The 23,470-nt window shown below is 38.6% G+C and overlaps 1 protein-coding gene across 2 annotated transcripts in view; it reads left to right on the top strand.

Moving 5' to 3' along the window:
• The window catches only part of LOC124612876 (leucine-rich repeat and WD repeat-containing protein 1-like), a 130,084-nt gene that overhangs the window by 60,413 nt on the left and 46,201 nt on the right, over positions 1-23,470 (top strand). For both annotated transcript variants that reach the window (XM_047141317.1, XM_047141316.1), the window contains 2 exons: positions 1,027-1,228; positions 1,306-1,565. In XM_047141317.1, coding sequence (XP_046997273.1) covers positions 1,027-1,228; positions 1,306-1,565 — 462 coding nt within the window. The remainder of the gene's footprint in view (positions 1-1,026; positions 1,229-1,305; positions 1,566-23,470) is intronic.

Below are 23,470 nucleotides of genomic sequence, written 5' to 3'. Positions count from 1 at the left end.
TGCTTGCTTAGTGTAAACATATTTTTCCTGTAGATACATAGAGGTATATAAGTGTATTATCTCTTTGCTTTCACGTTCTTTCTGCAAATGTTTATGAGTAATATCCAGATACTGTGGCAATTTGCATGGCAACTTAGGATATCAGTTCTTGATTAGTTATTGGTCATGTTGCTACAGTGTTAACTGGAATTGATCCCACATTGGTCTTCCCTCTAGACTTGAACAGCATTGCAGCACCTCTCCAAATGTATTGAAATAGAACCTCAGCATTGAACGAAACAGGAGTCTGCCTGAAATCTAGGTATAGGTGCTTTAATCAAGAGAAACTACATGGTACCAGAGACTTTTTCATATCTCGAATGTCTATGATGTATATATTCAGATTGAAGTGACAAATGAAAATTTGTACCAAGGGCGGTGTTCGAACCCAGGTCTCCAGCTCACTAGGCAGATGTGCTAATCACTACACCACCCTGGCACAGTGGTTCGAGAGAGAGATTTGAGACTTCAAAAGATCTCTGGTAGTTTCATTTGGGTAAAATGAATTAAATATGTTTTATAAAAAATATTTACCTTGCATCACCTTGCTGGCAAAGACAGCAGTTTAATTGAAAAGTCTGTACGAGTGAGAACTCAAGATAATTAGTAAATTTATCAAGAAGGTTAATTCATGTTAGCAGAATAACTATTAAAAGTTAAATCAACAGATTTTGGAAGGTTTTATAATTTTGCTTGTGTTGTATTTACTCCAGTTTCCACAAGAAACATCTTGTTTCTTGTGAAACAGTTCATGGTGTCGTTTATTAAGATAAATAAACAGAGGAATCTCATTCATAGATGGATTTTGAAACAATTGGTGTATATTTATGTAGGATTTATAGTTTCAGTGAGTGTTCCAGTCATCTAATGATTTTTGTTTAGTGTCTAACAAATATGAATGAGTAATAAGTTTTTCAGTTGAAATATTTCTTACATTTTAATAAATATAATGTTACTTCATGTGTTTTGAGGTAGTCTTCATTACAGGAGCAAAGAGCGATGGCACTATCCTAGTGTGGGACATTGGATACCCAGTACCTCCAAAGTATGCAGTGAAATTTACTACACTCCATCAGTTATCATCAAAACATGAAGTATTTCAACTTGCGTACTGTTTAGAAACTAAATCTCTCCTGGTATCATGTGCAGATGGTATTTGTGTATGGTCCGGAGATGTCAGAGATACTAGGTACTTTTGTGCTGATTAATGATGACAGATATGTAAGTCTAAAATATAAGTGATATTATATATATAATCTCTCTTAGTCTCCAGGAGAAAGAACTGAAAATGCCACCAATGCCTGGCAGTATTAATGTCAATAGTCCACAGCTGGTTGATTCAATTGAAGTTCTAGGCTGTGGAAGAATTGCTGCAAAATGTGCATTGCATGGCGCCATTTATATATGGAGCTTAGCAGAAACTTTAAAAAGTTGTAAAAGTAGACGCATTGTGAAAATACTTCCAGCGTATACATTAAAATGGAGCAACACAGATAATTACTTCATGAACATGGGATTTAGCAAAGGTAAATATTGTTTTCCTTCCACAATCATAAATTGTTGTGAATTTATTAATGCATGGCAGATCTAACTTATTGTTCATTGTATTGTTTCTTATATCATTTTCCCTACAATGCCTTTTCACCGCTTGAACTAGATCTATAAACCCCTCTGTGGGTGCAGTCAGTAGGAAGTGAATATCTCAAAAGTTTTAAACATGGCTGAAGCAGTAACTGTTGAAAATCTTCACAGTAAATGATAACAGCGAAACAATTGCAGGATAAAGATCTATTGAAATCCTTGACCACGGTTTCAGTATATCTAAATATACCTTCATCAGAAGCAAAAATACACTAAAATCACATCCTGCAATGGAGATACATAAAACAATCATGACAAAGGCATTGTCAGTAGTTAAAATTAAAATATCACCTCCATCTGTACAGCATAATTATGTAGGTGTATTTAGATATACCAAAACCATGGTCAAGGATTTCAATAAATCTTTATCCTGCAACTGTTTGGCTGTTATCATTTAACGTCAACTGAATATCTGCTTCAGCATCCACTAATGGTTGTGACTAGGGAACATTATGCATTGAAACAAGTGAGGATATTTCGTTGCTTAACTGGATTGTAAGGGAAGTATAAACTCCTGTTAAAAAGCAACAACAGTTCAGGTAAGGGCTCTAATGAAGTAATTGAGGCAATACAGTCATGAACGGCTAATCTTTAGGGGGACCTGCCGCACCTTAGTTGTGCCATGTTTGGACATTTATGCTAGGTTCTATCTATATCTACTTGTATTTCTATTGCAGCTTATGAAATGTCTAATAATAAAAATAAAGTGGAAAATCTGGACTTTTAGTCACTAAAATCTTCTGTTTTCAAATATCATTTGAGTTAAAATCTTTGAGCTTTTGACAGTTATCGCTGCCATCACCTTCAGTGCTTAAAATTACTGTCAGTGGTAACAAGTTGTAATGCATACAAGAAGTCGCTATTGAGTTCATCCAATGTTGTCTTCAGGGTTTTGACTTGATACTTGTTTATTTACGTTTCTAGCATTTGTAGACTTAGAGAAAGCTTTTGACAACGTTAACTGGAATACTCTCTTTCAAATTCTGAAGGTGGCAGGGGTAAAATACAGGGAGCGAAAGGCTATTTACAATTTGTACAGAAACCAGATGGCAGTTACAAGAGTCGAGGGGCATGAAAAGGAAGCAGTGGTTGGGAAAGGAGTGAGACAGGGTTGTAGCCTCTCCCCGATGTTATTCAATCTGTATATTGAGCAAGCAGTAAAGGAAACAAAAGAAAAATTCGGAGTAGGTATTAAAATTCATGGAGAAGAAGTAAAAACTTTGAGGTTCGCCAATGACATTGTAATTCTGTCAGAGACAGCAAAGGACTTGGGAGACCAGTTGAACGGAATGGACAGTGTCTTGAAAGGAGGATATAAGATGAACATCAACAAAAGCAAAACGAGGATAATGGAATGTAGTCAAATTAAATCGGGTGATGCTGAGGGGATTAGATTAGGAAATGAGACACTTAAAGTAGTAAAGGAGTTTTGCTATTTAGGGAGCAAAATAACTGATGATGGTCGAAGTAGAGAGGATATAAAATGTAGACTGGCAATGGCAAAGAAATCGTTTCTGAAGAAGAGAAATTTGTTAACATCGAGTATAGATTTAAGTGCCAGGAAGTCGTTTCTGAAAGTATTTGTATGGAGTGTAGCCATGTATGGAAGTGAAACATGGACGATAACCAGTTTGGACAAGAAGAGAATAGAAGCTTTCGAAATGTGGTGCTACAGAAGAATGCTGAAGATAAGGTGGGTAGATCACGTAACTAATGAGGAGGTATTGAATAGGATTGGGGAGAAGAGAAGTTTGTGGCACAACTTGACTAGAAGAAGGGATCGGTTGGTAGGACATGTTTTGAGGCATCAAGGGATCACAAATTTAGCATTGGAGGGCAGCGTGGAGGGTAAAAATCGTAGAGGGAGACCAAGAGATCAATACACTAAGCAGATTCAGAAGGATGTAGGTTGCAGTGGGTACTGGGAGATGAAGAAGCTTGCACAGGATAGACTAGCATGGAGAGCTGCATCAAACCAGTCTCAGGACTGAAGACCACAACAACAACAACAACAACAACTTGTTTATTTTACAACTGCCTTATGATAACCAGATACATTTGTGGCTGAGTAATACAGTAATAACCGTGATGTGTAAGTTGTGCTTCAACTTTAAATTCCCAGATCAGACCTAGGGCATAGCTTTTATATGTCAAGATATTTAAGATATGATTAGCATAATGTCAAGGTAACAAAGCCTCATAACTCAGATTATTAATGTGGAGTTGTGTGTTTCTACATGTTAAGAAATGTGTCGTGCATAAAAACCCTATATTGCAATACAGGTATGTTTTGCTCATTCTGCAGCAAAGGATTGAAAACTCGTATCTTATAACAGTCAGATCTTAAGGCATGAAACCCCATACCTCAGAAGAATGTTTCTGTTTCGAAATTTACCACACTTTCTTCATTGTTGTGCCAGTGTAATAATTATTTTGTTTGTTGTCAATATTTATAACATTATTTTTGAAATTTAACAAAATTATCATTAAACTATAAAACTGGTTTGCTAGTGTAGTGATAATATAATAAGTAGTTAATTGTTCAAGTGATTAACTAATGTGTGTAGAAGATTAAATGAACTATGTAAAAATGGTGGGGTCCACAAACAATAAAGCATCCTGTTTTCAGTACGAAAATAAGCAGGTGTAGACCAATATTAAAACAGAATTCACCAATACAAATAAGGCTAGCTTAGCTTTGTACTGCGATTCTTTCTCCTGTCTTATTATATGTTAATGTGCCAAATCTGTGGACATAGATGGTAATATGCTTTGGTCAACTACAGCTTCTCCCCGTCTGCTGAAGAGATACAATGTAGTAGTCAAGCAATAACTTTTTTATTTACTAAAGCTCAAACACCAATCAACTGAAAAACGTTAGTCAGTACAAAGAATACTTATAAAAATCAAAGAGTAAAGCAGATTGTCTGTGCACTCGTCGCCACAGAATAATGTGTTTCATTGTGCATTCACAGATGTTCTTCTGGTGACTCCCACAATGCTATAGACCTATAATAATTATACAGAGTGGCACATAGTGTATAAATTTTACATCCAAGCAGCAAATTTTCTGGAGGTTTCTATTAATATTGCAGGAAATGCAAATACAAGCAAATAACTGCATAACAAGAGGAAGTAAAATATTGAAGCTGCCCAACAATTATCTGACATTGCCTGCTCAAAAATTTAAATTGTACCACCAGCAAAATTCTTACTCGCAAATGAACCATCAGTATCTCATAATTTAAATGTATGTAATTCAGAAGACAGTGATTTTGTTGATCTGGGAACAAGTTACCTGTTACAGCAGAGGCATGAGAAGGCTCAGTAGTAGGTCTGAACCCAACAAGGAAATGGGGAAAGAAAGTTGGTACCAAAAGTCAAAGTGTAAGAGACCAGAAAACAGGAGGAAATAGTTTAAAATCAATTTAAAATGAAGTGGTGGTAGACAATCAGAACAGAGTAGAAGACAAGCTGAACGTGTAAACATTTTGAATAATGCTGTGAAGCTAGAACCTATGACTGAAGGTAATGAAATAACAGTGCAGGTAGACCCAACTATATCACAAAGAAAGTAAGCTAAAATTTCTAGAATTAAAGGCAAAGAATAGAGAAGTTCTATGAGTAAAAGACAGACAGAGAGAGAGAGAGAGAGAGAGAGAACGAATGAAGAGAAAAAAAAGTCAATGATGCTCATAGAAATTACATTGCAAACTGAAGAACAAGAGAATGTATTCTTCAGTATCTGAGGAGAACCATAGTCAAATATTTCATATATTCTTGTCAATTATGAATTGGAAACATTATTAAATATGGTGCTACCCTCCCAGCTCAGAGCACCAGATTTGGTGGTTTTTTTTTTTTGTGTGTGTGTGTGTGTGTGTGTGTGTGTGTGTGTGTGTCTGTGTGTGTGTGTGAGTGAGTGAGTGAGTGAGTGAGTGATTTGCTTGCTTGCAAGTATAAATAGTGTGTGTTTTTCTCTTTCGATGATGAAGGCAGTGGCTGAAAGCTTTGTGTTAGTGTCTTTTAATTGTGCCTGTCTGCAACTTAGCGTATCTTCTTTACTGTAGTAGCAATTTATCTTTTCCTAAGTTGTTGACATTCCTACATGGAGTTTCCATTGTTTCATTATTAGCTTGTGATAAATTACAGTGATCCAATAAACTCAGTTTTGTTACAAATTAAAATGCGTTGAATACTGAACATTATTTTCACTGCTAACTCCTACCTGCATTTATTTGAAGTTTGTGACTGGATTTTTGGTTTTAGAGCATTGGTTGGCCCCTAGGCATAGCCAACACTTACAGATCCAGCCACTTATTCGGAGACCCTGTAGATACTGACTTTCAAATTTACAATTTATTATTCATGCAGGTGCACATGGAGGCTTAGTCGCTATAAGTTCAAAAAACAATTATTTTATGGAATCAACAAGATAGCCTCAAGTTAAGCTTCACCATTTATTTATCCATTAAGTTGCAGCTATCTGCTTATTAGCTTGTTGGTCCACCTTTTGAATGCAAGCACAGCAGCCATTCTATGTGGGATGGATTCGACATGTCCTTGGTAGGTTTCCAGAAGTATATGGCACCAGATGTCTGTACACAAGTCACTAAGTTCCCTCGAATTAAGGGCCAGTGATGTGTCAGTGCGGAGCTGGTGCCCAGTAGCATTCCAGGTTCCAACATGTTCAGATTGGCAAATATAGTGGCCAAGACATTGCGAGTTCACTATCACGCTCCTCAAACCACTGTAGCAGAATTTTGGTCTTGTGACATGGACAGTTATTCTTCTGGAAGATGCCCACATCGTTGTTGGGGAAGACATCGAGCATGAAAGGCAGCAATTGTTCTGCAGTAATATTCATGTAGTCTGTGCAGCTGTGGTGGTGCTGCCTTAGATTGGTGCTACAAATCTCACAGATGTCAATGTCCTCCATGGCACAATACTGTCGTCACCAACCTGTGTCTTTCATGCGAAGCTTGTTTCGAGCAGCTATTCATTTGGATGATAGCGTATCTAGACATGAGCATCAACTTGGTGTAACAAAAAATGAGATTCATGCAACCATGTAACATGTCTCCATTGATCCACATTCTAATCTCGAGATGGTGTAACTGATGGTGATGTTCAGTCAACTTGGGAGCACTTAGGAGTCATCTGCTGGGAGCCTTATGTTACATGGTGTACACAGAATGGAATGGTTTGAAGCACTTGTTGCTGCATCTGCATTTTACTCTGTCATCACATTGCCACAGGTCGTCACCTGTCCTGCTGTGCATCCAATGAGCAGTCTAGATGCTAAATGACATCCATACTGAGGAATGTCCATTCGGTCAGCTAACTGGTGATGGCTAACTGTTTTGAAGGAGTTACGGAACTTAGTCAAAAAATATATGAACAAAGACAAAATGCTTGAACAAAAACCACCTTTAATGCTCGTCTGAGCACAAAGTATTTCCTTCTGTACAGACAGTAAAGTTCCACTGAAGGAAGGTATGCATTTAACTACTGAACATGGTAGAGCCAGAGCAAATTCTCCAAGTTGAGGCCCCGAGCCTGACCTGTAGGGAGGTCCCTCTAGGACAAATGTGAACTTGTAACTGCCATGTCAGGGGCCGTCTCTTCTTCCTTTATACTGTGAGGCAGGCTACATCACCCCTTCCATGTCAGCTTTTCTGGCTATTGCCCTGCAAGACCTCCTGTGACCATATACGGTCAGCTTTCTACACTTCCAATGTCTTGCTGCACTTAGTGGCTTCACATGAGCTCCACATTGGTATCTGGATATGCCTAAGCGAACATCTTCCTGGTGGCATTTTCTTTGTGCTCTCTCCACCAAAATGATTCATTTTTGGGTTTTGCTCTTTGCCTTCCAGGCTTTGTATTATCCTAATATGCGATACCACCACACCCTACCACCACTCTACGACTAAAAAAACTTGTAACTGCTATCCTGAGCAACTACAAATTTTTAGTTTTATTCAGTTCTTGAGGGTATTTTCGTTCTGTTGTTGTATTCATTTCTTGAGGGTATTTTCGTTCTGTTGTTGCAACTACAAAAAAAGTGTGTTCTTTTTACCATGTGTGTTTCACTTTATTGAAGTAAAGCATCTGTCATTAAGTTATTTACATTTTGATTTGCATTAAGGTCGAAAAACAGTTCCTTAACAGTATGTTGGTTTTTCCTTGTGGTGATTTCCTCCTGATTTCTCGCCAACAACAGGAAATGCAGTCTGCTAGCAGATCATTCGTGTTTTCCTTCTTTAGACACTGATAGTTGTAGTCTAATTTTTAGTTGCTCTACAGAACTGGACTTTTCTCGTGTTTCACACAGCACACTGTTTCACACATCACTGTTTTCTGTTTGTTTTTATACTTCTAAATATGTATTGTGATTTGTGTTTTGCAGTGTTGCCAACATGACATTACCACTAGTTTGTCTTTTACCTATTCTATTTCTAGTTTACTGTATGTGTGTAATTCAGTTTCATTATGTTGCTGTGTGTTCATATACTGTGTAAGAGCAGCGAAGGAGGGTTTTTGTGTGGGGGAGGGAGAAGCAATGATGAGTGGACAAAAGTGTGATGGAGCGTGACTTGGGTGAGAAGGTGAGGAGCAAGAAGTGAAATGAAATTGGGAGGGGTGGGGGTTGAGTGGGAGACGGTGAAGGATGGAAAAGGATCTTTTCTTTTTCATGTAATTTCATCAGCTGGGTTTCCAATATTTATTTGGTCATTACTGTTTATTTTACATTAATGCTTTGTGTATATGGAAATGTTCTCAGAAAGGGAGATAGTGTCTGTCTTGACTGATTCTTATGATGATGTTCATAGCTTTTCAATATTGCTTCATCCACGATGATCTTGTTTTAGATGATCAGCAGATGTTGAATGATTTCTACTGTATTTAAATGTGCTGATGTATTCTTTATAACTTGTGTCAAATGTTCTCAAAGTCATTCCAGTCTATATCTTTTCACAATCTCTGGAGCTGATAGATACCAGATCGTTGGTACCTGTCTGGTTTTGATTTCAGTTTTGGGACATGATTTTGTATTGAGTTGCTTGTTTTGTAAGCAATGTTTATGCCTTTTTTTAAAAAATATGTTACTTATTTTATGTGTGAATTTGTTGTGTTAGGTCAGTGTATGCCATTTTTTATAGTAGTGCATGTTTTATGTGTTGGTGTGGTTTGGTTAGTTTTTTCATTATTTGTGTCTTTATTTTTCTTTTTAGTTTGTCTATTATTGTTTCTTTGTGTCCATGTTCAATGCCATTTGTGTTGTAATGGCTAGATCTTTCTGGTAATCAGAAGTGTTTAGGGGAATCGTGTTCAGTCTGATTAACATGTATGTGATCAAAGTCTTTTCGTGATTCTGTGGGTGGTTTGAGGTTGCATTTAAGATAGTGTCACTTGTTTTGTGGGTTTTCTGTATATGTTAAATATGTGTTTGTTATTGTCTTTTCTTATGGGTATGTCTAGAAAGTTGAGTGAGTTTCTTGGTCTTCTTCTGTTGTGAACTTTGTTTTTGTGTACAGTATTTTATGTCTTTGTGTAGTTGCTGTATTCTGTTTTTAGGTTCACTTCGTGCTCCTCACCTTCTCATCCAACTTACACTCCATCTCACTACTATACACTTTTGTCCACCCATCATGGCTTCTCCCTCCACCACAAAAAAACCTCCATCACTATTTCTTTACTATCCTTACAAGGTATATAAATACAGAGCAACATAATTAAATAGAATTAAACACATACAATAAACTAAAAAGAGTGTAGATCAAAGGCAAACTATTGCATTGGCAACACTACAAAACAAACCACAATACATATGTAGAAGTATGAACAAACAGAAACCAGTGGTGTGTGAAAAAGTGTGCTGTGTAAAACAAAAAAATGCATAGTTCTGTAGAGCAACTAAAAATTAAACTAAAACTATCAGTGTCGAAAGAAGAAAAGCATCAGTGATGTGCTAGCAGACAGTGTATCCTGATTTAGGTGAGAAATCAAGCGGAAATCAGTGTAAGTAAAATCCAACATATTGTTACCAAACTGTTTTTTGATCTTAAAGCAAATCAAAATGTAAATAACTTAATTACAGACAACTGATGATGTTTTACCTCAATAAAGCAAAATGCATCTGCATTTTTTGTAGCTGCAATGACAGAACGAAAATACCCTAAGGAATTGTAAAGCAATTATGGACAATATGGCCACACAAATGAAGAACGTTTACAGTTATTTGAAAGTAGAACATATTTGCTTTACAAAAGAATTACGTTATTGGTTTGCAATTAAGTCTGCTGGAAGAAATCCACATTTACTTTACAATAAATGGACACTTTTTGTGATTATAACAACTTGTTTTCTGGAGAGGAGGGGTATGCTCTTTATGTACAGTTGACTTAACAATGATTTCACTTCTTAATAAATAAGAAAAATTTTAATACCTGAAAAAAAGACACATTTATTACACACTTCTTATTATGGCTACAATTTGCTTTAAGCATTTGTCCAGTCTTACAACACTTAAGTATGGTATTTTGCCTTCATTTCTCAAGTATCTAACATCTATCTAGTGGCAGTGTCATCGTAACTGCCGTTTGTTTCACATCTGCTGTGCAGTGAGCTACGTTAATTTAAGTATTAACTGTATTTTTCTTACTTGTCCTTCTTTTTCCATGTGTTTTTGCCTTTAGGAAGCTTTAATTTTCGAGTACTAGTAATAGTATTCCATATATTTCGTGTTTGTTTTGAATACAGTCAGAGAGTCCCTTTAGTCAGCTGTAGTGCCAGTAGTGCTAGTTTCTGTTTTGAATACAATCCAGAGACAGGTAGTGCTTATTTTCATTGTTTTCAACAAGAAGTGTCTAGTAACCACAGATTAGTCAGCTATCAGATGCCTTTAGTGAATTAGCAGTCTAGTTAAAAGTCGATTACTTAACTCTCTACAGTAAATTGATTTCTTAGGATGGATAGGATGTGTGACTGCTGTGTACAGACGCAGGAGGAGCTGGCCACTGTTCGTGAACAGCTGAACGCGTTGATGGCCACGGTCAGCTGTCTTCAGGCTGCTGCCTCGGAGTGTAGCGGCAGTGGGGAGTCTGGTGCGTCGCATGGTACACCCCAGGTGTTACATGCTTCACCCAAGGTCCCTGCTGTCGAAACATCTTCGCGGGTACCGGGTGCGGTTGGGCCACCCTTTCCCCAAGGGGAGTCGCGGGTTCAACGGTGTTCGCGTCGCACGAGATGGAAGGTCAATGTGGAGGCTGACCGTGTGGCATCGCCCGCTCTGCCTTTGAGTGGACATGTGGCTGCTCCTTCAGCAAGGTCCGAGCAGGCACAGGGGGAGGGGTTTATTAGTGATTGGGAGCTCCAACATTAGGTGAGTGATGGAGCCCAATAGGGAAAGGTCGGGGAAGAAGGCCAGTGTTCACTGTGTCTCCTTGCCGGGGGGTCTCATCTGAGATGTGAAGGAGGCCCTGCCGGTGGCGATAGAGAGCACTGGGTGCACCCGACTGCAAATTGTTGTTCATGTCGGCACCAATGACTCCTGCTGTTTGGGTTCAGAGGTCATCCTCAGTTCATACAGGCGGATGGCGGAGTTGGTGAAGGTGGAAAGCCTCGCTCGTGGGGTGGAATCTGAGCTAACTATTTGTAGTGTCGTTCCCAGAACGGATCGTGGTCATCTGGTTTGGAGCCGAGTGGAAGGCTTAAACCAGAGGCTCAGACGATTCTGCGGAGATCTGGGGTGCAAATTTCTTGAACTCCACTATCGGGTGGAGAAATGTAGGGTCCCCCTGAAAAGGTCAGGCGTGCACTACACGCAGGAAGTGGCTACAAGGGTAGCGGAGTACGTGTGGAGTGCACATGTGGGTCTTTTAGGTTAGAGAATTCCCTCCCTAGGCCCGACAAGACGCCTCCTGTGACGCGATAAGGTAGCAGTAGGCAAAACACAACAGGGAATAACAATATTAATGTGGTAATAGTAAACTGCAGGAGCTTCTATAGAAAGGTCCAAGAACTGCTCTCATTAATAAATGCCCATATAGTACTAGTGACAGAAAGTTGGCTGAAACCAGACGTAAATAGTAATGAAATCCTAAACTCAGATTGGAATGTATACCGCAGAGACAGGCTGGACAGTGAAGGGGGAGGCATGTTCATAGCGATAAGAAGTGCAGTAGTATTGAAGGAAATTGACAGAGATCCGAAATGTGAAGTAATTTGATTGAAGGTCACAGTTAAAGCAGGCTCAAACATGGTAATTGGATGTCTCTCTAGGCCCCCAGGCTCAGCAGTTGTTGTGGTAGAGCACCTGACGGAAAATTTGGAAAATATTTCGAGTAGATTTCCCGACCATGTTATAGTTCTGGGTGAAGATTTTAATTTGCCGGATATAGACTGGGAGACTCAAACGTTTATAATGGGTGGCCGGGACAAAGAATCCAGTGAAATTTTTTTAAGATCTGAAAACTACCTTGACCAGATAAATAGAGAACTGACTCGTGGCAATAACGTATTACACCTTCGGGTGACAAACAGACCCAAACTATTTGAAACAGTTAACGCAGAACAGGGAATCGGCGATCATAAAACGGTTACTGCATCGATGATTTCAGCCGTAAATAGAAATATTAAAAAAAGTAGGAAGATTTTTCTGTTTAGCAAAAGTGCCAAAAGCAGATTTCAGAGTACTTGATGGCTCAACACCAAAGTTTTGTGTGGAGTACAGATAGTGTTGAGGATCAGTGGACAAAGTTCAAAACCATCGTACAATATGCATTAGATGAGTATGTGCCAAGCAGGATCGTAAGGAATGGAAAAGAGCCACTGTGGTACAACAACCGAGTTAGAAAACTGCAGCGGAAACAAAGGCAACTTCACAGCAAACATAAATATAGCGTAAGCCTGCAGACAAACAAAAATTACGCAAGCGAAATGTAGCGTAAGGAGGGCTATGCAAGAGGCGTTCAATGAATTCGAAAGTAAAGTTCTATGTACTGACTTGGCAGAAAATCCTAAGAAATTTTAGTCTTATGTCAAAGCGGTAGGTGGATCAAAACAAAATGTCCAGACATTCTGTGACCAAAATGGTACTGAAACAGAGGATGACAGACTAAAGGCCAAAATACTAAATGTCTTTTTCCAAGGCTGTTTCACAGAGGAAGACTGCACTGTAGTTCCTTCTCTAGATTGTTGCACAGATGACAAAATGGTAGATATCGAAATAGATGACAGAGGGATAGAGAAACAACAAAAATCGCTCAAAAGAGGAAAGGCTGCTGGACCTGATGGGATACCAGTTTGATTTTACACAGAGTACGCGAAGGAACTTGCCCCATTCTTGCAACGGTGTACCGTAGGTCTCTAGAAGAACACAGCGTTTCAAAGGATTGGTAAAGGGCACAGGTCATCCCCGTTTTCGAGAAGGGATGTCAAACAGATGTGCAGAACTATAGACCTATATCTCTAACGTCGATCAGTTGTAGAATTTTGGAACACGTATTATGTTCCAGTATAATGACTTTCCCGATATCCTTAAAGTAGGATGGCACCTAACTATTCTAACATACATTCTTTCACAGCAATCTTCACCAATTGTTCTGAACACCGATTTAAAGCAGTCTCTGAACACTTGCCGTATTCATGTGAACAGCATATAATAATTACTAAGCCACAGCACGTGTGTCTCCAGAAAGAAAAATGACTTATCCAGAAATTGCTGAATTTATTTATTTATTTATTTATTTACACGCCTAGACCAAATTGAGGAGCAAATCTCCAAGGCCATGGAGAGGAGCAAATCTCCAAGGCCATGGAACGTGTCAGTACATGAAATTACAACATAAAAGTAATAACATATAAAATAAAATGTTTATGAACCCAAAAAAAGTCAAGCAATAAGTTTAAGTAAATGCAGTCAGCAATATAACATAAGAATCAGCTTAATTTTTCAAGGAACTTCTCAACAGAACAGAAAGAGTGACCCATGAGGAAACTCTTCAGTTTCGATTTGAAAGTTTGTGGATTACTGCTAAGATTGTTAAATTCTTGTTGTAGAATAGAATAGAATCTTTATTGTCACATGACATGTTACATACAATCATTTGATTGAAACATTGGTGACTTGTCAATGAATAATTCTGTGCCTACCTAAGTATACCTAAAACAAGATACACTAAAATAATGCATATGGATGCTCCCAGAAGCACATTACAACATAAAAAGATAATTACATGTTAGATATCTTCCTTTTTCTTAAAATTTTCACAGTGGTTTGAAATCATTCTTTTAAAGTATTTTTATTTCATTAGTTTATAAATATGGGCATACTTCAAAGACCACATACTTCCATAAAAGTAGTATGTATTTTACATCTAGATATTTAGATACATAGTTCACATGCTACATAGTTTATAAGTATGGAAAAACATGAAAAGAACATATACCTCCATTAAAACGGAACATACGTAATGTAGAAAAAACAGGAAAACGGAACAAATGTAATATCTCCTTGTCTTCCTCGTTTATAGAATCAACCACACTGTAGTAGCATTTGCTTTTTAAATATTTTTCAATGTTTGCACAGGTGGATTCTAGCTTGCAGTCCTTCAACTTTGAACGGATTTTATTGCTAAGCTTCAAAGCCATGTAATATGGAGTATTTTCAAATAATGTTAGTCTGTGGCAAGGTAACATGTAATCTTGTTTGTGCCTTGCTTCATAAGTATGTGTAAATGAATTTTCCTCCAGAAGATGTGGGATTTTTAACTCGTAGAGAAGTGTTTGACTTATAAACATAGAAGGAATTGTCATTAAGTCAAGGCTTGCAAATAAAGGTTTGCATAATTGTCTATTGTTTGTTCCAGTCATAGCTCTGATAATTTTTTTCTGTAGCTTGAACACTCTGAGAAGGCTTCCTTTTTCAGCTCCCCAAAAAATTATGCCATATCTTACAACTGATATAAAATATGCACGATACACGATTTTCCTAACAGCTAAGTCAGTTACTTTACTCAGAACTCTCGTTGCGTAAACAAAACTATTTAACTGCTTCAGTAAGCAATCCACATGATCAGTCCATGACAAGTTTTTGTCTATGGTCACTCCCAGAAATTTGACAAAATGTGCAGTTATTAGTTCTCTGCCTGCATTGTTTAGTTTCATAGCATTATTTTTTTATCCAGTTTTCTAGTTCTTGAAGAGTCTGTTTTGTTTTCTATGCTAATTCTTTGCTGTTTTTACAGCAGACTACTGCTGTTGAGTCATCTGCATACAGAATCGTATCTGAAGTTATCTTACCTGGCATGTCCTTTATATAATATAGAAATAATGATGGGCCTAGTACGGACCCCTATGGTACACCTGCTTGTATTTCCTTCCACTTCCAACTAGAGCAAGCTTTCTCGCCCTTATGTTGTATAACTATCCTCTCTTTCCTGCTTTTTGAGATACGACTTGAACCAATTTAAAGATTTTTCAGGAAGCCATAAGAAGCTAATTTGAGGAGCAGCTGCGTATGGTTTACCATATCAAATGCCTTACTGAGGTCACAGATGATACCGGATACGCTCTCCTTGTGATAAAGGCATTTGCTTATTTTAGTGATTAGTTCATTAATAGTATGCACAGTGCTTCGGCCCTTCCTAAATCCATGGTGTTAAGTGTTTTTTTGTTATATTTTTCTAGTTGGTTACACTCTACTTGCTCAAATATTTTAGAAATAATTGGTAGTATTGATACTGGACAAAAATTTCCTGTCTCCTCTTGTCTGCCCTTTTTGTGGATAGGTCGAACTTACACATACTTCTGCCTATCTGGAAAGCAGTCCTCATCAAACGATTGATTTATTATGTGACGGGGTTGGGGTGCAATATTATTACATCTTGCCTTTATTATTTTTGTTGGGACTTTATCCCAGCCCACAGATTTGAGATTTTATACGTGAGTGAATTTGGATTCTATTGATCTGTGCTGCATTATATTGGGACTTACTTATGGAGGAGGGAGTTTGTCAATTTTGTTAGAATTTATGAAATATCTGCTGAATTCTTCCCAAATATGTCTGGAGTTTGTAATCATTTCCCCATCTGTTTCTAATTTATGATTAAAACTTTTTGTTTTTTCTGCACCTTTTTCACTCCTGACGATTAGCCATACAGCTTTTGATTTATTTGAGGCATCTGATATGTATTTACTGTTTGACATTTGTTTTGCCTGTTTAACTTCTCTACCAAATATTCTTTTGTATTTGTTTACGTAGCTGACAAACTCTGCATCATGGTCGCTCTTCGCTTGCATGTCCAGTTTCCTCTTTCTAATACTAGAGATCCTGATGCCTTCAGTTTTCCATGAGTTCTTTTTACAGTTTTTGTCATGTGCTGTTATGAAGGGGAAGCATTCATTGAAAACAATCATGAATTCTGATACGAAAGCATTGTAGTTTCTGTTTACTGAGTACCACTTGGTGAAGGACCAGAATGTTTCATTTAGTCTTGAGACAAATGTATTCACATTGTGTTGGCTGAAGTTCCTGACTCATTTCACTGTTACTGTTTTATCTAAATTTGGAAATGAGATAAAAAGGGCTGAATGGTCAGATATACCTAATTCTAAGATGAACTTTTCTGGAGCACCATAGTTGATGCTGCTCACTGTGTTATCTATATGTGTTGCAGAAGATGCTGTTATTCCAGTGTACTCACTAAAGTTTAATGTTAAGTAGTTTGCAGATAACATGTCCTTTAGAGAAATGGCAAACCTGTCATCAGCTCTTACATTTATGATGAAGTCAACACAAATTATGACCTTTTTACATAACTTTTCTACATGCAATCTATACAGCAAGGTTTCAAGTTTGTCTAAAAATGCATGTGTAGCAGAGTAGTCAGACACGCTGGTGCTCCCCGAGGCACTGTATGCAGCAGAGTCCACACTAATCCTAGGGCATACACGTATCAGACAATTAGAAAAAGAAGAACGGAAAATACTTAGGAAAATATGTGGCGCAACTAACAACAATGGAATATGGATCAAGAAACCTACAGAGGAACTGTACAAACATACGGAGACAATTACAGAAAAGATTAGAAAACGCAGACTACAATTCTATGGACACCTATACAGAATGCCATCACACAGGCTGACCAAACAGATCTTTGACTGGGTAACCACTAGAAACAACAAATGGGTGGCAGAGGTAGAAAACGACCTGAACCAGCTCAACATAACAGCAGACACAATAAACGACAGAATAAAGTTCAGAACCATCATTAAGAAAAGTAAACTACATGAGATACAATGCGACAAACGAACAGGCATAAAATGGACCGAAGAACGCAAGCAAGATCACAGCCAGAAGATGAAAGAAATATGGGCAACCAAAAAGGCAATCAAGATGAAGCCGAAGACACAAAGCCGACAAGAAGCATGGAAAGAGGACCGGAAACAGAAACACAGCGAGCGAATGAGGGAAGTTTGGGCAGCAAGGAAGGCAGCAAAAGGAACTGGCCATGTAGTTTAGTCCAAATGCGCTCTTTAAGGGCAAAACACCAATAATAATAATATATATATATGGTGTATGTGCGGATGGATATGTGTGTGTATGTATGTGTGTGTGTGTGTGTGTGTGTGTGTGTGTGTGCGCGCGCCGGCAGGCCTAAGGTAAGTCTTTCCACTCCCGGGATTGGAATGACTCCTTACCCTCTCCCTTAAAACCCATATCCTTTCGTCTTTCCCTCTCCTTCCCTCTTTCCTGATGAAGCAACCGTTGGTTGCGAAAGCTTGAATTTTGTGTGTATGTTTGTGTTTGTTTGTGTGTCTATCGACCTGCCAGCACTTTCGTTTGGTAAGTCACATCATCTTTGTTTTTATATATACATATATATAACAGAGGGAAACATTCCACGTGGGAAAAATACATCTAAAAACAAAGAAAACGCGACCCACCAAACAAAAGCGCCAGCAGACCGATAGACACACAAACAAACACAAACATACACACAAAATTCTAGCCCCCGCAACCAACGGCCGCCCCACCAGGATAGAGGGAAGGAGAGGGAAAGACGAAAGGAAGCGGACCTCAAGGGAGAGGGCAAGGAGCCACCCCAATCCCGGGAGCGGAAAGACCCAACCGTAGGGGGTAAAAAGGACAGGCACACACTCGCACAGAAATGTCTGTGTGTGTGTGTGTGTGTGTGTGTGTGTGTGTGTGTGTGTGTGTGTGTGTGTGTGTGTGGGCGCGCGCCTGTCCTTTTTTCCCCCTAGGGTGGGTCTTTCCTCTCCCGGGATTGGGGTGGCTCCTTGCCCTCTCCCTTGAGGCCCGCATCCTTTCGTCTTTCCCTCTCCTTCCCTCTTTCCTGGTGGGGCGGCCGTTGGTTGCGGGGGCTAGAATTTTGTGTGTATGTTTGTGTTTGTTTGTGTGTCTATCGGCCTGCCGGCGCTGTCGTTTGGTGGGTCGCGTCTTCTGAAAGGGTAGTGTCAAAATACCCAGAATAGTGAATAGGGGTTGGCAAAAGGTTCGTGAACTTACACCACTTATTGCCTGAACACCCCATTTCTGAGCCAAAAATTTAGAATGGGGAGAGTTACCCCAAAATATAATAGGACATAAGGGAATGAAAATAAGCAAGGTAGACTAATTTTCGTGTCAAACATTCACTCACTTCAAATACCATTCAAATCGTAAAAATGGCAGCATTAAGTCTTCAAACAAGATCTTGAATGTGTGCTTTCCATGACAGTTCTATCTGAACACATAGAAATTTGAACTGTTCAGTTTCACTAATCGTATGCCCATTCTGTAAAATTGTAATGTCAGATTTTGTTGAACTGTATGTTAGAAACTGAAAAACGGAGTCTCACTGTGATTTAGTGTTAGTTTATTTTCTACAAGCCATGATCTTAGGTCATGAACTGCAATATTTGAAACTGAGCCAATGCTGCACACAACATCCCTTACTACCCAGCTAGTGTCACCAGCAAACAGAAATATTTCAGAGTTACCCGTAATACTAGAGGGCATATCATTTATATAAATAAGGAACAAGAGTGGCCTCAACACTGAACCCTGGGACATCCCCCATTTGACTGTACCTCATTTAAATTCCATATCACAGCCATTCTCAACACTGTGAATAATGATCTTTTGTTGTTTGTTGTTAAAGTAAGAGGTTAACAAATTGTGAGCTTCTACCCATATTCCATAATGGTCCAACTTCTGGAGCAACATTCTGTGATCAGCACAATCAAATGCCTTAGTTAAATCAAAAAATAGCCTATCATTTGAAACCTTTTGTTTAATCCATCCAGTACCTCACAGAGAAAAGAGAATATAGTGTTTTCAGTCTAAAGCCGAACTGTACATTTGATAGCAAATTATGTGATACAAAATGATCAATTATCCTTACACACAGCCTTTTCAATAACTTTAGTGAACACTGATAGCATAGAAATAGGTCTAAAATTGTCTACATTATACGTTTCTCACTTTTTATAAAGCGGCTTTACAATTGAGTACATTAATTGTTCAGGAAACTGGCCATTTTTAAAGGAAAAATTACAAATATGGCTAAATACAGGGCTAACATGTGCAGCACAGTACCTTAATATTCAGCTAGGCACTCCACCATATCCATAAGAGTCCTCAGTCTTCAGTGATATAATTATTGACTCGGTCTCCCCCTTGTCAGTATCGCAAAGGAGTATTTCAGACATCAGTCTCGGAAAGGCATTTTCCAAAAGAGTTATATGATTTCCTGTAGAAACTAAGGTTTTATTTAATTTGCCAGCAATGCTCAGAAAATATTGGTAAATACTGTACATATATCTGACTTATCAGTGGTAGAAAGGTTTTAACTATCAACTGACTTCATATCGTCGACCTTTTGCTGCTGACCAGACACTTCCTTCACAACTGACCTTAAGGTTTCAATTTTATCCTGGGAATTAGCTGTTCTTTTCGCTTACCACATACTGTTTGTTATGGGCTGCTGTAGCTTGATTGACTACTTCTAACATTTTGATATAATTCCCATTTTGTTCTACATGATATCATTATCCCACTAGTCAGCCACCCAGGCTACCTTTTACTGCTGATACATCATTTAGAATATTCTAATGGAAAGCAACTTTAAACAGCATGAGAAATGTGTTATGGAAAGCATCATGTTTGTCACCTATGTTATTGCCACTATAAACATCCTGCCACTCTTGTTCCTTATCGAGGTTTAAAAGACTCTACATTGCTGTTGGGTTAGCTTTGCTACATAGTTTGTAATTATATGTGACATTTGTTTGAGTACAGAAACCTTTTAGTGGTAAAATTTGTGCATCAGGTCATTCACTCTTCTACTAACAGAAAGCCAGTCTAGTAATGAAGAATGAATAAAAATATTGTCTACGGCCATGCTACTGTTCCCCTGCACCCTAGTTGGAAAAAAACACAGTCTGCATCTGATCATAAGAGTTTAGGAGATCTACCAATGTCCTTTTTCTTGCACAGTCATATACAAAATTTATATTGAAGTCACCACAAATAAAAAATTTCTGGTTCTTTCTATCAAGTGAACCAAGAACCCTCTCTAGCTTGAGCAAAAATGCTCTGAAGTCAGAGTTAGGGGACCTATAAAGAACAACAATTAGAAGTTTAGTTTCATTAAATTCAACTACCCCTGCACAACATTCAAATACCTGTTCAGTGCAGTGCCATGATACGTTGATGGACTCTAATGGAATACTGTTTTTTTACGTTCATGGCTACTCCCCTACCCTGCAAGGAACTCCTTGAAAAACAGCCAGCTAATCTGTATCCTGGTAAAAGAAGCCTCTGAATTGCCAAATTATTTAAGTGGTGCTCCGATATACCAGTAATTTCAGAGTCAACACATATAAGCAGTTCACTGAGTTTATCTCTAATACCTCTTATATTTGGATGAAATATGCTAATTTCTTCTTTAATTGGATACCTCACCACCTCTGAAGGTGATTCCTTAGTTTGAGGGACTTACTTTAAGCTGGTATACCTATCAGCTGACTTCATCTAAAAAATGTGCAGGTCTAACTACAACTGCTAGAGGAATTTTTCTATGAGTGATCCCACCACCACCCACTACACCATTGCCTATAAGCTTCTCCAGCCTCCCCTTCCCATACCTATTGAGGTGCAGACCATGCCTAGTGAAACCCGATCTATTGATATACTTAGCTGGCGTCACTGAGATGTGATCCATGCCCTCTGCCATCAGTACCTTCTCCAGCCCCATGTTAACACACCTAACAGCTGCATTAAGATGAGGCCAGTCATGACGCTGAAACAACTGCGCAAGTGCCCATTAGTGCCACCAGTTTGAGCAGCTATCTTTACCAGGTCACCATCTCCATAATATTCCGCATCCCTACCAAGACTACTCCCTGCCCCACCCACAGTCACTACCAGATCCTCTTTTGTAAAATTCTTACATATCTCCCCTATGCAGTCAGTCACCTGAGCCAACCCTGCACTAGGCTTGTGAAATGCTGGTGACCTGTTACTCACTCCCCAACACTTCCTTCAACAGCTGGCCCACACCGCTACCGTGTGAACTGCCTACTAACAGAACCTCCCTCTTTCTGTTAGACTACTGATGACATTTGTTAATATTACCTTCTCAGACTGAATTGCTAATTGAGCGGTATATTCATGGTATTTACGTGTAAATTTTAATTTGTATATGCTCCAACGCACAACATTGGCGGGTCTTCGTTCATGACAGATGACAGCAGTGCCTTCATCCATCAGAACAGCAAATAGCCATTCATTTTTACTCAGTAGCATCCACACACTTTTTTTCAACACTATTAGCCTCTACATGTAATCCTTTGGAAATTTTAGGGCTCGTTGCAGCATCTTAGCTCACGCCTCTCATGTTGTGTGTGAATAATAGTATAAATACTTGTTTGATATTCTTAGGCTCTGATGTACTGTTTTACAATGTATCTCTTCACTACATAGCTGCTCATACTACCATTTTGTGCCATCAATTAGCAGTAGCTCCTCTCTGCTAGCAGAATATTTAACACATAGCTTAGGTTGTCTTAGCATTGAAAAAATCCAGATCAATAATCTAATCAATTTGCAAACACTGTCTGCTGTAAGGGCAACAGGGAGCTGCTTGTCCTTGATGTTATATTTTATCAGTTGAAGATACTTCACAATCTGGATTGATCAGATGCGACTCCAGGAAACATTTCTGAGTGTTGATAATCGCTAATATCAACATACTGCATTCTAGCTCTGACTGAAAATGCCTATAAGCTATATTAATATAATGGAAGGAAACATTCCACGTGGGAAAAATTATATATAAAAACAAAGATGAGGTGACTTACCGAACAAAAGCGCTGGCAGGTCGATAGACACACAAACAAACACAAACATACACACAAAATTCAAGCTTTCGCAACAAACTGTTGCCTCATCAGGAAAGAGGGAAGGAGAGGGGAAGACGAAAGGAAGTGGGTTTTAAGGGAGAGGGTAAGGAGTCATTCCAATCCCGGGATTGGAATGACTCCTTACCCTCTCCCTTAAAACCCACTTCCTTTCGTCTTCCCCTCTCCTTCCCTCTTTCCTGATGAGGCAACAGTTTGTTGCGAAAGCTTGAATTTTGTGTGTATGTTTGTGTTTGTTTGTGTGTCTATCGACCTGCCAGCGCTTTTGTTCGGTAAGTCACCTCATCTTTGTTTTTATATATAAGCTATATTAGCTGTTCATTAATGATGATCGAAGTTACCATTGTCTGCAACCATCTGTCTGTGCTGCTATCATATTCTACTGTGTGTAGGCTCAATTGCTTCATTCCCTGCATGATACCTTCCATTTTTTGTTATGGGGCTTACAGTTTGATTAAAACTAGTTGAAGTTGCTTTTCTATAGTCACTAGCTTCTTTGAAAGTGTGAGTATCTGTTTGTGTCCCCCTTGCAACACATCTATCTTTACTTTGAAATACAGTGTCCTCTCTGTCTAACATACCAAACAGGATTTTACTGACTTCACCCACATTGTTTAATGTCCCTTGCTTCCTTATAAGGGATTCATCTCATACCAAAGGTCCAATTAAACCCTGTGCTTTTTCAGTTTTTCCTACGTGCCAATGTAACACAACTTCCACACTTTTACATTCCTGATACTCAATAAAGTCAGCCTATCTTTACAATATCCATTCGCTTGCCTTGCGAAAACTTCATTGTGTTCAAATGTCTCCTTCTGCTGTATCAAATTAAATGACTCACAATTCTTAAAGTTGCACTGAAAATTTTCACTTTTCCCATGTTGTCATAATGGAGTTTGTGTGACGACTAGAATTTTGTTATCTGCATGGACAGTTCTTTTCCCACATGCTCACCTCCAATTAGGAGGAGAGTTACGCTGACAATGCGGTACAACGCTGACATACGGAATAAGAAACTCTTTCAGTCTAGTGGCATGTACCATAAGATATTTCTCTTTTCAGGCAGATTACAATGTTAGGTCCCATCATTCACCCTACTGTGTACATGCCTCACCATTGTGTATCTAAGTCACAATTGTAGATTTCGTTGCTTACTCTCATCATACAAAACCTGTTACCAAAATGGAATTGTTTTGGGTTTTGGGTTTTATCACAATATTCCTTGTTCCCTATTTTACGCTGTTCATTCTGTTCTCTCTCATGTCAATGCATTTCTTGCTAACAGTCTTTTAACTGTGCTACATAATCAAAATTATACCTCAGTCCAGCTGGAGCTTTCTGTAGTATCTCTGGAATG

The sequence above is a fragment of the Schistocerca americana genome, chromosome 4 (assembly GCF_021461395.2).
Source record: "Schistocerca americana isolate TAMUIC-IGC-003095 chromosome 4, iqSchAmer2.1, whole genome shotgun sequence".
NCBI classification, from domain to species: Eukaryota; Metazoa; Arthropoda; class Insecta; order Orthoptera; family Acrididae; genus Schistocerca; species Schistocerca americana.
Note: the sequence above shows the minus strand (reverse complement) of the source record. Positions and strands in the feature narration are given on the sequence as shown.